Source organism: Microcaecilia unicolor, chromosome 3 (genome assembly GCF_901765095.1).
Source record: "Microcaecilia unicolor chromosome 3, aMicUni1.1, whole genome shotgun sequence".
NCBI lineage: Eukaryota > Metazoa > Chordata > Amphibia > Gymnophiona > Siphonopidae > Microcaecilia > Microcaecilia unicolor.
The window spans coordinates 183,021,494-183,036,286 of NC_044033.1; the positions used below are offsets into that span (position 1 = coordinate 183,021,494).

At 46.4% G+C, this 14,793-nt stretch overlaps 1 protein-coding gene across 1 annotated transcript in view; it reads right to left on the reverse strand.

The window, feature by feature from the left end:
• Positions 1–13,074, reverse strand: part of LOC115464305 — a 62,191-nt gene extending 49,117 nt beyond the window's left edge. Inside the window, exon 1 of the mRNA XM_030194695.1 lies at positions 12,592–13,074. Within this exon, the coding sequence (XP_030050555.1) occupies positions 12,592–13,074 (483 nt within the window). The remainder of the gene's footprint in view (positions 1–12,591) is intronic.
• Between the last annotated feature and the right edge of the window lie 1,719 nt (positions 13,075–14,793).

A 14,793-nucleotide genomic window follows, 5' to 3' on the forward strand; every position in this document is an offset into this window, starting at 1 on the left:
CAGGAGCCACTCAAGCTGTCCAATTGACCCTCGACATTCACAACGAGCACGCCACGGGAGAAGGAGACGAGGAGCCCTGCTATGGGAGCGTGTGGAGGAGCGACGTCTCCCCTGGGGCCAGATACTACTCTTTCCTCACCAGAACTCAACCCACCTCCATGTCCAGCGAGCTTCCGAGGTGAGGCAGAACTTTCGGAAGCGTCTGAAGATGGCGCCGAAGAACTTTCAGCGGTTGGTGCGTCACCCGGAAAGCCTGGAGAAGGTAACCATCATGAGCTGGTAGCTCACGCAGAGGTAACCCTGGAAGGTATATGGACAATGCTACAAAGTTTGCATAGAACAAATACTAAAGCTGCCTTTGACACAGCTTCATTGGTAACTAAGGTGCATCTTTTGAATGATTCATTTGAAAAGATAAAGCAAGATACTAGTAATCAAAATGCTCTCTTTCAACAAGAAATTACCTCTTTAAAAAAAATACCACTGAGTGCCTGATTAAAGATAAGATAATTCTACATAAAAAAAATAGACCAGATTGAAAATTTTAACAGGCGGCTCAATTTGAGAGTATTACATTTCCCAAAAATGGTAGAACTGAGTGCTTTGGAACTGTTTAAAAAATACTTGTCTGAAGTTCTCAATTACTCCTCTGATCTTATTCCTCCAATTAACAAAATATACTATCTCCCAATACCGCAAAAAAAAAAAAGAGGAGGAAAAGAGAAAATCAGAAGACCAAGATTTACAAGCTGCTGGATTGCAAGATTTGACATTATTTATTGAGAAATCATTAAGTGAAATTCATATTCGCTCCACTTTGTTGGTTTCCTTTGTCTCTGAGCAAGACTTAAATTCAGTTATGAAATTGTATTTTAAAAATGCTCAAAAAGTATTTCTAGGGGCACGAATCTGGATTTATCCAGATGTTACGAGGTCAACCCAGGATAAACGGAGAAAGTTTCTTTTACTGAGAGAAGAAGTCAAGGCATTGGGAGCCAGTTTTTTGCTGGTTTACCCGTGTAAATGCCTGATAAGGTATTTGGACAATAAGTATATTTTCTATGAACCGGAACAATTGAAAAGCTTTGTTGACCTAAAGAAGATTGCCAAATGACTTTTGGGGTTTAGGGTAGAGTTGTAGTTTTAACTACCCGTGGTTTGGTCCAGGTCCTAATTTCTAATGTGAACAAATATGCTGAATGTTCTCCTCAACTTTAATTGACTCCCCCCTCAGTTTTTATTTGTGGTCTAAGAATAGGGATATATTTTTCTTTAAATGAGATGTTCTTTTGTCCAGTAAGCTACATTATCTCTGTATTACTTGTGCAAGGTTATCTTGTATTAATGTTTGAAATTATTTAAAAAAAAAAAAAGAATGGTCGAGGGTCTGGCCTAATTGGCTTCAGCTTTTTAATGTCGCCTGTTCTGGCTCCCTGTACCGCTGCCCTTCTTCAATTTTCCAGGCCGCCAGCAGCATCAGTGAGGTAAGCACACTGCCTTTGGCGGCCCCGGAAGCTCTCCCTCTGTTGCAGCGTCCTGCCTATGTGTGACAGGAAATTGTAGCAGAAGGAAAGCATTCAGGCTGCTGAAGGCAGTGCGTTTACTTCACTGACGCTGCCGGAGGCCCGGAAAATTGAAGGACAGTGGTTCAGGGAAGGGAGGGGGGACAGCAGTGCAGCGAGCAGAAGGGCAGCCAGTAGTGCCTAAACATAGGCACTTTACGCCACTGCCCCAAATTATTGGGGGTGCTTGAGCACCCACAGCACCCACAGAGTCGGTGCCTATGGTGGTGATAACATCTATGTGTGCCTCAGAGAAAGCTCCCCAGAATTGCCAGCAGCACTTTTGGTAATATGTAAGTAGCAAAATCTAGTATGGTAGTGTTTGGATTTCCATACTGTTGCATTGTCACATGGGGATGACTTCATCCTACTGTGTCCTCCATGTTTACCTTCACATCTACACTCCAGAAAGTGGGAAGAGAAGGAAGGCTGGACACAGAATGGGATCAACAGATACAATTTATTGCTATGATGTATGAAAAAAGTGCATAAAAATGTGCTCATAATCAATACTAAAGACTCGACATGGCACTGCGTTTCGGCACAAATGTGCCTGCTTCAGGAATGTACAGTAAAAACAAATATAACCAATACAAATGTCAATATAAATACAAAATATATAATGATACATAGATAAAAAGAACTCATAAATATCTATTTTATGGACTAAACTAATTGTGAGAAATAAAAAATAAATGTACTTGAAAGGTAAATTAATAAGTAAAATATATAACGTGAACATCATGAGGAGTGGCTTAGTGGTTAGAGCACCGGTCTTGCAATCCAGAGGTGGCCGGTTCAAATCCCACCGCTGCTCCTTGTGATCTTGGGCAAGTCACTTAACCCTCCATTGCCTCAGGTGCAAACTTAAATTGTAAGCCCTCCTGGGACAGAGAAATATCCAGTGTACCTGAATGTAACTCACCTTGAGCTACTACTGAAAAAGGTGTGAGCAAAATCTAAATAAATCATAATCACTTTAGAACATAGTAAACAGAAAATAATGTTAGCACATAAAAATAACCAGTGGTTAGAGAAACAAGACAATTATATACTATCAATGATGTGCATATGTAAAAAAAAAAGTGCACAGGAGTTCTAAAATGGAAATCACAGAGTGCTAAAACAATGGAACGGTGAAGGCTACATACTTAAATAATACTTACCTGGTAATATCAAATTGAAAATTGTTCAATGGTCTACCAAAATAAAACAGGGAAACAAAAATTTTATAAATAATGCACCTATATAGGTAAGCAAAAATCAGGAAAAAAACACATTGCAATTAGTTTTTATAAAGAAGATTTAAATGAATGTTATTTTCCCTTGGGACTTTTGTGTTCAGTTACCTATTTAGTACCCTTACATCTAGCCTGTATGTTCAACATCAAGAAACCTTGTGGCTGGTGACGTGAGGTACCTTCTTTCACAATGACAATATATGTATATAGTGTGCCCTGCGGTATGGGGATAAAGACGTGTCCTATTCGTCAAGATGATGCTAATGAATCCACACTTCAATATATGAATTGCTGTGTGAGTGATCATTTATTGTTTATTTCATTTTGCTATACTGTTTCTCTTGCACGCAAAATAGTTTACAATTTATAAGCAAAACATTAAACAAACCTAAAATAGGAATGCCATAAAAAGATAGGAAAGCACATTCATTCAAGACCAATCAAAACAACATCTAATCATACCTCTTCTTAAAATCTAAGACAATTATATTAAAAGCAAGTAACCCCCCACCTTGCAGAAATTCACCTGATAAGAAACATTAGTCCATTAAAAAATGGGTTTTTAAAGAAGATCAAACAAATGTATAAGAGTCTTCTAATCTTAAATATTGAGGAAGCGAGTTCCAAAGGGCAGGTGCAAGAAAGAAAAAAGCAGATGATCGAATGGACTCCCATCATGCCTTAGAAGGGTTGGTGTCTCACATAGAGGACTTTTATGCATTATTTGTTGCAGGTCCCAAGCTACTTGTCAGACATTGTGCCTAAGGTTGGGCTAGTGAAACATGCCAATATGTCCATACTGCTGTATGGGGAGGGAAGGGCCACTGACAGGGCAGTGATGTCTCCTAGCTATTAGTAGCAGCCTGTCCTTTGAAGGCCCCAAATGGCTGTAGCAGATGGGAAAACCAGAGCTGAGGTACTCTGTAGATCCCACCCCTGCTACACCATTGACAGGTCTGTGGAGCAGCTTCTCAAAGACACCAAGCCACTGTGATAAGCTGCTCAGTGTGAGGGTAAGCTACCACATTCAAGGTTGACATCTGTGAGATAACGTCTAGGACACTAATGACCCAGCTGTATAATGATTGTTCACACTGAAGGAACCACATTCTCTACATCTCAGAGAACTCCACACGATTCAGGAGGCCAACTATTATGGAAATGTACAATTTTCTATGGCAAACTGTACACTCGTATTGACCTACATGGAAAGGTATGGTTACCAGCTGTGTCAGTTTTGCCTATGAGTTTTTGTATATCCATTGAAAATGGTGGACAGCTACATTCTGTATGTTTGTTGTAACATGTTTCACAGCAACAGCCTGTGTAATCAGGTGGGGTGATGCTCTTTGGATGAAGATCTGAATTATGGCATAGTGTTTGAGATAGTGAAGTACACGTACTGTTCAATAGCTAGGGTCCATAGATATGATGACATAATTGCTTCTCTCCCCCCCCCCCCCCATATGTACCTCACTGTGATTGTTACCAAAACCTCCAAATGGAGACCTTCCACATATTTTGAGGATACCTTTGTGTTGAGTGTAACTCACTTCTCTGTGTATATCAATGCCTCTACTGGGGAAGTTGACAATCAACTGTTAATTCGTTGTGGCTACAGTCTGTTATTGAGATGAACATGGGGGAAGCCACTGCTTGACCCAGGATTGGTAGCATGGAATGTTGCTACTATTTGGGTTTCTACCAGGTATTTGTGGCCTGGATTGCCCACTGTTGGAAACAGGATACAGGGCTAGATGGACCATTGGTCTGACCCAGTATGGCTATTCTTATGTTCTTATGAGTGTCCCTGACCACAAAATGCACAGGCTTGCTTCAACTTACAGTCCTGAAAGGGGCAAAACAACCTACTGAACCACCAACAGACCTCTGAGGTGGAGGCAGACCCAGACCCTGAGGCTCCCCTGCCAGATCCAGAGGGATGAAAGGAATGCAGTGCCTCCAGTGATGCCACTCCCAGTTTACCCACCCCAGTTGCACTCACCGAGGAAGACTGAGGAACCGTATGTATTAACCATAGGTTAATATCCTGCATTCCCCATGACATGTGGAGGTTCTCCTCCATCTTGTCTCGAAACGCCTCATTGTTATTTTTACCATGACCACCCACCATACTCCTGGAAGGCATCCAGCACTGTGTCCATGTAAGCCATCAAAAGGCCTTATTGTCCGGGGTCCTTGTGCTCCCACACACTAGTCACATGCATGAAGAATCGCATCCAGTTAACTATGTTCTTAGCCACCCTCTGTTCCTTCGCAGCCTCTTCTTGCTTCTTGGACTTCTTCTTTCCCTTCATATGCACCCATCCCTCCAATAGCTGGAACAAATCAATATACTCCCTCTTCCTAATCTTCCTACACAAAGGGTGTGGAACCTGCTCCCACAATTCAGAGAGGGCCACCAAGGTGGGCAGGCCCCTAGTCTGATTCCCCCCCCCCCCCCCCCCGGCTTGTGCCAACCCAGAAGGCTTAGGCAAGACCACAGAAGGGGAAGACGAAGAGAAGGAAGAAGAAGTAGAAGAAGATGAAGAAAAGGAAGAGCCCCTAGGCCAGTGGCGTACCAAAGGGGGGGCGGTGGGGGTTGTCCGCCCCGGGTGCACGCCGCTGGGGGAGTGCCGCGCATCTGTTGGCAACACTCATTCCCTGCTCCCTCTGCCCCGGAACGGGTTACTTCCTGTTCCGGGGCAGAGGGAGCAGGGAACGAGCGAAGTCGACAGACGCACGGCACCCCCCAGCAGGTAAAGATGCACCCGGGGGGTGTGGTTTCGCCGGGGCGAGGTCGTGTCCATCGTTTCGCCGCTGGGAGGGTGCCACGCATCTGTCGGCAATGCTCGTTCCCTGCTCCCTCTGCCCCGGAACAGGAAGTAACCCGTTCCGGGGCAGAGGGAGCAGGGAACGAGCGTTGCCGACAGACGCGCGGCACCCCCCCCCCAGCAGGTAAAGATGCACCCGGGGGGGGTCCGTCGTTTCGCCGGGGGGGGGGGGGGGTCGCGCTGCACCCGGGGGGGCATCGGCGCTCTGCCCCGGGTGTCAGCCACCCTAGGAATGCCACTGCCCTATGCCTCCTTCCCTTCCCCTTTTTCTTTTGCCTAGATCCTTGCTCCTGCTGAGTAGAATGTGAAGATCTTTTACCGGATCCTTAAGCACCAGCTCCTGCCATAGAAGTCCCAGAGACTGCAGCAGGGCCTTTCCAAGACGATCTCCCCGGAGGTTCAGCTACTGATGACACCATAGAGGCTCCCCTGCCACCTCACCACCCGCCTCCGTTGCAGCCTCGCTGGCCCCTGCCACTCACCGCCGCCTCAAATACCTTGGTTGATGAGGGTCCCCAACCCCTGCCAGCTGAAGCCTTTATCCAGCGCCGGTCTCTGGTGCTGCCGCATTGCCTGCCCTGCTCTCTGTTCCCCTCACGTCCAGGGGCCCTGAAGAAATTGGGGGGCCAGGCCCCCGTGGCCCCACGTAGCTATGCCACTGGATAGCACTCTTACGTGGTAGAGAGAAGGCAGGTATATACAAACAATTACATGACCCCTTGAACTGAGGCTACTCCCTTGTGTTTGTACACCAACCTTCTACTTCATGTTCACTTTCCAGCAAATCCCCTTTAAACTCAACCCCACGTTCCATCCATGTCACTAGAAGTGTCAAACAGTTGAGAGGGTAGATATGCTTTAATCTGGGGATCACATACCACAAAGCAGAATGCAGCTTGCCACAGACTATTAATCAAGATATTTATTTATTGGGATTTATTAACCGCCTTTATGAAGAGATTCACCCAAGGTGGTGTACAGCAGGTACAGTTTAACATAAAACTTACAATTTTGTTAACAGCGTAACAATAGTAAAATAACCAAGAACAAACATAAATACATACGTGAGGTAAACTTGAAAACAGTAAATTGAAACCTAACACTAGAACTATCATGAAATAGTATAAAAATATACTCATTAGATATCCTATATAACAATTTGCACCTCCAACATTCTACGTCTGGATGTCTGGGTTCGTAACATCCATAACCACTCATTGCCCCGCCCTCGCGTCAAAACGTAATGACATCAGAGGGTGGAACACTGAGAGGGAAGGGAAGCCAGCGCCAGCCAGCCAGAGAACGTTCAGCTACAAATCGAGGGGAGGAGAGACTCGTGAGGGAGGGAGGGAGGAAGGGAAGGGGAGGGCAGGGCAGGGCAGAGGAGAATTGCTGGACATGGAGGGGAGAGGAGGGAAGAATTGCTGGACATGGAGGCATAGGCGCCGACTCTGTGGGTGCTGTGGGTGCTCGATCACCCCCAATATTTCACCCGCCTGAAGTCCCGGAACAGAAGTTCCCAGTCAGCCCGACCTGCGCTGCCCGCCCTCTTCTCTCAGTCTTTTGCCTGCTCCTCTCCTTCCTGCGTGCCGCCCAGAATTTAAAAGTTCTTACCTCGGGGTCCAGCGGCAGCAGTGAAAGGCGAGCAGGCTCGGCCCTTCAGCCTGCCTTCCCTTCTCTCTCAGCTCTGCCTCTGGTCCCACCCTCATTTCCTGTTTCCACAAGGGCGGGACCAGAGGCAGAGCTGAGAGAGAAGGGAAGGCAGGCTGGTGCCAAGCCTTCTCACCTTTCACTGCTGCCGCTGGACCCCGAGGTAAGAACTTTTAAATTCTGGGTGGCACGCAGGAAGGCAAGGGGCAGGCGGAGGACTGGGAGAAGAGGGCAGGCAGCGCAGGTCGGGCTGCCACTCGGAGGAGAGGGAGAAAGAGAGAGGGAGGGAGGCGGGGGGCCTGGAACTCGGAGGAGAGGGGGGCCTGGAACTTGGAGGAGAGAGGAGGAGAGGGAGGGAGGGAGGGGGCATGGAACTCGGAGGGAAGGAGAGGGGGGCCTGGAACTCGGAGGGGAGGAGAGAGAGGGGGGCATGGAACTCAGAGCCCGTACGCAGTACTTGTTAATGAGCGCCATGTCAAACTCAGAATGGCCGCGAGGCAGGAACTCGTGCCACAACTGGCCATTGACGTCCAGACTCCTGCGCCGCTCAAACTCCATCGTAACCAGCAGGGTGGCAGGAAGCGGGCAAGTGCGGAACTCACACCACAACTCACCTCCTAACGGTTCCCTTAAAAACATAATCGCCATTACATGATAACCTTGCTAGCGCCCGTTTCATTTGTGTGAGAAACGGGCCTTTTTTTACTAGTTGTACATAAAGACAGTGAACAGTGACTAAGCAAAGAACTGCATTACACCCGACACCACAAGTGGAAGGGGCTCCTATCAGTGATTACTACTTCTGCTGTAGAGACAAGTGGAGTCACGTGGTTAAAGAGACAAGGACTATATATAGGTCAGGACAACTCATTCTATCCTCAGAAGCCTTTGCTAAATGTGTTCCAGGCTATAAACCGATTCTAACTGCTGCCTAGAAAACAGCACTTCCCTAGTTGCTGTTCAAGAGCACAAACAGTCTTAAAACATCATAACAGCAAGGAATGGCACCCCCTAGCTGAAATGACATGCACCCTTGGAGGTGTAGCTTAGTTGTTAGTGCAGGGGCTTGAGGAACTGGGTTCAATACCCACTGCAGCTCCTTATTATTTTTTTTTTGTTACATTTGTACCCCGCGCTTTCCCACTCATGGCAGGCTCAATTCGGCTTACATGAGGCAATGGAGGCAAGTCACTTAACCCTCCATTGCCCAGGTACAAAATAAGTATCTATATATTATATACTGCCTTTCTGTGGTTACAACAGAGGTGTAGCCAGACCTCATAGTGGGAGGGGGCCAGAGCCCGAGGTGGGGGAGGCATATTTTGGTCAGCTGCCATGCTGCTGCTCACCTCCCTGCCGCTCCCCACTCACTGCCGCAGCAAATACCTTGGCCGGCGAGGATCCGCAACCCCTGCCAGCTGAAGCTTTGTCCAGCTGCGTTGCCTGCCCTGCTCTGTCTTCCCCTCACATCCTGCACACTCCTTTTAGTGGCCCCAGGTAGCTATGCCACTGGGTTACAATCAAAGCAGTTTACATGTCAAGTCCCTTCCCCTTTCCCTATTATATAGGTGATGAAGTTAAGGAAAGTGGTAACTAACTTGGCCCTGATACTTCCCCAGTGAAATATAACACATAACATGGTGTTGGGGTTCTGCACATTCCTTTTCCTGTGATATAGAAAGATGATTTACATCAACATAGGCGGTCGGTGGCCCAACTGATTGGGGAGACTAAAGGGGGCGGATTAGGGGTGGGGCCAGGGGTGGAGCTTAAATCCATAATTGTCTGATAACACGCAGAAAAAATAAATAAATAAAAAGTCACAATTAATACCTTTCATTAAATTTAGATATTAGATATGTATCGTATGTCAAAGAATAAAGTGGTTGCTCAAAGCATATTCTAACCACAATCACTCAACTGCAAAACACTATGCACAACTTTGTCCAAAAACATACTCAGAACCTTACTGTACCATAAATATTACACTAGGCAGACCTAATACACCAATATACCACCCATACAGAAAATGCAGACCGTCAACAATATGAAACAAGGGATCATATCATCACAATTCTCATGTAGAGCCACAAAACACCCTAATTCATGTTTAATGTGGGATAAAATGCCATAAATAAGTAAATAAATAAATATAAACTTTTAATATTGAGCACCTGATTCTCAAAGTGGACATATTCCAAACACTATAATGAAAATAAAATGATCTTTTCTACCTTTGTTGTCTGGTGACTTTTTCTGATCATGCTGGCCCAGTATCTGTTCTGCTGCTATCTGTCCTCAGTGCAGGTCAGGAAGTCATCCTCCTTAAATATCTCCCTGGCAACCCAGGACACCTATAGCCAACCCCCCCCCCCCCCCCCCCCCAGCTTTCCCAGCAGTAAGGTAAACAAACCATAAACCAATTTCTACAACTGCTAGAGGGCTTTCACTGCAGCTTCTGCTGTGAGGATGGAGGTAAATCAACAATTTAATCCCCTCAGAGCAGCTGATCCATTCTGCTGCAGCAGGGGGGAGGCTTAGCTTCTCCAAGCCTCTTATACCGGGCACCTATGTACCTATGCTACATATCTCCAGAGCTGCCAAGTTACCCATTCCAGGAGGGAGACATTTTGGCTGGTCCTGGTTTCAGACTTACATCCCAAAGCAGTGTGGTATTTGTAGTCCATGATTCTACCCATTGAAATCAGTGCTGCAGGTCCCATAATGCACCAGGATGAGGTTGGCAGAAATCCAGGACTGGCCAAAAATTCTCTCTCCTGGAATTGATAACTTGGCAGCTCTGTATCGTATCTCCCATTCTTGGGAGCGCACACAATCACTGTAAGTAAGAGACAGAATGGAGGATTTCATGCATTGCCCAGGATTACATGGAGCGGCAATGGATTTTAACCAAGCATCCCTGGAGGTGTGGTTCTAGTCTCTAATCAGTACAACACTTCTCCACCCACCCACACATACATACAAAATGTTTTCAGACTAAAAACCAGCTCCATGGACATCTTTGAATATTGTGTGAACTACTATTATGAAGACTGGCTCCAACAACCACATTTTAGGTGAGCAAGTTCCCACAAAAGTACCTAGACAACAAAGATGTCACAGATGCTACTTCATTTGACACATCAAAAGTTAGGCAGTTCCAGGCTGCCCAATGTGGAACAGTTCTGCATTTCTATACCCCACATTCTCCTACATGATAATACAGGAAGCAGTTGTTCAAATGTGAAGGAGAATCCATCGCTAATCCCACAGCGATTTGTTGTGTGGATTTCCAAATCAGGACTGACCAAATGAGTTTGCAGCCGTAAGAGTAGTCATACTGGGTCAGACCAATGGTCCATCTAGCTCAGTATCCTGTTTTCCAAACAGTGGCCAAGCCAGGTCACAAGTACCTGGCAGAAACCCAAATTGTGGCAACACTCCATACTACAAATCTCAGGGCAAGCACTTGCTTCCCATGTCTGTCTCAATAGCAAACTATGGACTTTTCCTCCAGGAAATTGTCCAAACCATTTTTAAACCCAGATATGCTAAGTGCTGTTACTACATCCTCCAGCAAAGAGTTCCAGAGCTTAATTATTCACTGAGTGAAACAATAGTTCCCTATTTGTTTCAAAAGTATTTCCTTGTAATTTCCTTGAGAGTGAGTGTCTCCTAGTCTTTGTACTTTTGGAACGAGTAAAAAATGGATTTACTTCTACTCATTCTATACCACCCAGGATTTTGTAGACCTCAATCATCTGTCTCTTTTCCAAGCTGAAGAGCCCTAACCTCTTTAGCCCGTCCTCATACAGGAAGAGTTCCACCCCCTTTATCATTTTGATCTCTCTTCTTTGAACCTTTTCTAAACCCGCTATATCTTTTTTGAAATACGGTGACCAGAATTGAACGCAATACTCAAGGTGATGTCGCATCATGGAGCGATAAAGAGGCATTATAATATTTTTGGTCTTATTCACCATCCCTTTCCTAATAATTCCTAGCATCCTGTTTGCTTTTTCAGCTGCCGCCAAAAAATCTTACACACTGCAAGATACACACTTAATGCTATAAGTTACATGCTTTCCTGCCACACTTAGATGTTGCTACTTACACCAGCTCTATGTAAATACCTACCTTTCTTCAAAGAATAGGCTCCTACTGTGATCTATCCAGGTGCCTAATTGGAGGATTCTTAAGGGGGCAATTCTATAACTGTGTTCTTCATTTGGATGCCTAGGTTCCATTATAGAATGCTAAGTGTAATTCAGTATCAATGCACCAAACATTTAGACACCTGTACCTAGACCAGCCACAGAGCTGGCATAAGAGCCAGCACCCAAATGCAGCAAGGACTTGTGTAACTTACAGTATTCTGCCCCCCCCCCCCCCCCTTGCAAATACACTTGGCATGTCAGTAATGGAACTGTACCCTAGATAGCAGGGTAGGACCATCCCAGTGAATCACTGATTCTTCTGCTGGCCAGTTTTAAACGTTGACATCACTAAGCATGAGAGAATGTGTTCTCCCTAATCCTGACCCTGACCCAGTGCAGAAATTCCCATAATGCCACAGGACGTGGAGTTCTGAAATCCTGAACTGTCTCCTAATCTCCAGTGAATGCACTTCTGTGGAGTATGAGAATTCCCAAGTTAGGCAGTTTCAGGCAGGGCACTTTTTGGCCACTCCAGGTTTGGCACTTACATCCCAAAGAAGTGTGGGATTTATAGTGGCTGATCCTGCCCAGTGAAATCAGTGCTGCAGATCCCATAATGCCCCAGGATGTGGAGTTTAGAAATCAGTAGTCTGAAAATGGATATGTTCAGTTCTCTGCTGTATGTACATAAGGACAAGAGACCCACTCACCTAACTTAAATGTGAAAGGCTGGATGAGCAGTATCAGTGCTAGATCACACAAACTGAGTACATATCACAGAAATAGGCTAGTTATGAACAGTAAAACTTTGCACAATACATACCCAGCAGCCATCCATGAGCGGAAAAGGCGAGTGTGACACAGGATGTAGGGGTCTTGGGAAGACCCTGAAAAATGGCTCCCGCATTCAGAATTTGCATGTTGGCATCATAAGCCACCTGCACATTCAGAGATGGAAATACTTTCAGTTCCGATATATGTGTTCCCTGTTGCTGGGTGGGATGAGTGCCACATTTATGCAATGTTTCACCCATCACATGTGGTAGCCTACGGATGTTGTGAAACTGGTCCCTCAGAGCTGCCCACGGTTGCCTTTCATAAAAAGAAATATGTAATTCCTTTCCTGGCTCATCATGGCACACAGTACCTGGTGGAGGTATCTGGAAGCAGAGGATAATCCTGTCCCCCCAACTGTGGCTATAGATGGTTGGAAGCACCCGGAGGCAAAAAGGTATAGTGTGCTCAGCAGTTTCACAAGCCCAGGTATAACAAGGGACCTGTTTGTGAGAGGGTCAAGATCTGCCCTCAGTTCTTTGTATAAGGCCATAATAGTTGCTGAGCTCAGCCAGTACAGGGAGACTTGCTGATCCTCGGGTTGTCCTTGCAAGATGGGTACGAGTATGGAAAATGTGTGGACACCATGACCGTACTTCTGGTCTCCGAGGATGGTGCAGCCTCTGCACGTGGGCTGCTGCTCCTGTTCCTGCTGTGGTGGACCCGCCTGCACCACCTCAGCTTGTTCATGTGGCAGTGTCCAAGCCTGCTGAGCGGGTGCAGGCCTTGCCTTTTCATCACTCTCACTTTCAGTGTCACTGCCACTAAAGACAAACACTAATGACAACCACACCATCCTTCTACACGTTATAGAATTGTGCTAACCCTTTATTGGCTGAAAGGTGTGTGTAGGCATAGGAGCCAACTTTTCAAAATGATTGGGGGTGCTGAATTTTTTTTTTATTTACAGGTGGTGCATTCCCCCTCCCCCTCCATCCCCCGTCCCTCCTCCATCGTCCCCCCTCTACCTCCCTCTGAGTTCCAGGCCCACCTTCCTCCCTCCCTTCGAGTTCCAGGCCCCCTCCCTCCCTTCTCTCTCTCTCCTTTCCCTCCCCCCTCCCTCCCAGTTCCAGGGTCCCTCCCAGTTCCAGGTCCCCCCTCCCTCCCTTCCTCCCAGTTCCAGGGCCCTCCCTCTCAGTTCCAGAGCCCTCCCAGTTCCAGGGTCTCCCCCCTCCCTCCCTCCCACCCTGTTCCAGGGTCGTCGTCTCTCCCTTCCTCCCTCCCTCCCTTCGAGTTCCAGGCCCCCTCCCTACAAATTTTAAAAGTCATCTATCTTACCTCGTCGGGGTTAGGGCGGCAGCAGCAGTAAAAAGCATGCAGGCTCGGCGCTTAGTTCCGTTTTCCCTTCTCTCTCTCTCAGCTCTGGTCCCGCCCTCATTTCCTGTTTCTGCAAGGGCAGGACGAGCTGAGAGCATGCTTTTTACTGCTGCTGCCGCCCTAACCCTGACGAGGTAAGATAGATGACTTTTAAAATTTGTAGGGAGGGGGCCTGGAACTCGAAGGGAGGGAGGGAGGAAGGGAGAGACGACGACCCTGGAACAGGGTGGGAGGGAGGGAGGGGGGGAGACCCTGGAACTGGGAGGGCTCTGGAACTGAGAGGGAGAGCCCTGGAACTGGGAGGAAGTTTATGTTTAATCAAGCCTACAACATACCCATTTCTCCTCCCATCTCTGCCCATTTATGTGTTAGGTATTAGCGCAGGAATCGCCACATGCTAATAACTATTTTCTACGTGTCTGCATCTACCACTGCCCTGCGGTGTCCATTCCCACATGCTAGTCCACTACTGTGGCTTAGTAAAAGGGCCCTAATGTATTTATTATGTAGTTAAATATCATATAGTTACCAAGAACTTCAGAGTTAAATTACTGTGAAAACAAGTTCAAGACTCATTCATATATACAAGGTGAGAATAGGAGATCCCATTATGCAGAAACACTTAGCCATAATATCAATATATTTATTTAGTGCATTTTTACCCCACCTTTTCCCACAGGATGCGGGCTCAAAGTGGCTTAAAGTAGACTGGAAAGGCGATCGCCAGACCAGTGGTAATACAATATTTAACCAAATAAGTAGGCAGAGAGAAGAAAGCAAAAAGAATAGAAATTAAGGAGTCCAAAATTAGGTCTTGACTCGCTGAGACATATTAAGGTAGGTAATCAGATCTCTACATCCGGCCACTCACAATCTTCGTCAAAAACAGCTGACCGGCAAGCTGATCCCGCCAGCAGGACAGTAATGCAGGTGAAGGCCAACGGCTGGAAACGGCGGTCCAGGAGGAGACAGGGCCCCTTCAATATATGGGTACTCATCCCATTTTCTTTTCAATTCTTTTTATTTATTTATTTATTTATTTATGGCATTTATATCCCACAATATTCCCACCCATGGGCAGGCTCAATGTGGCGCAAGCAATAATTCAGAATACAGTATTCAAAGTTGTAAGAGGGAAAGAGAAATAACTGGGGAGGGAAAGGGAGAGAGGAGAAGGTGACAATTGGTCGCTAAGAGA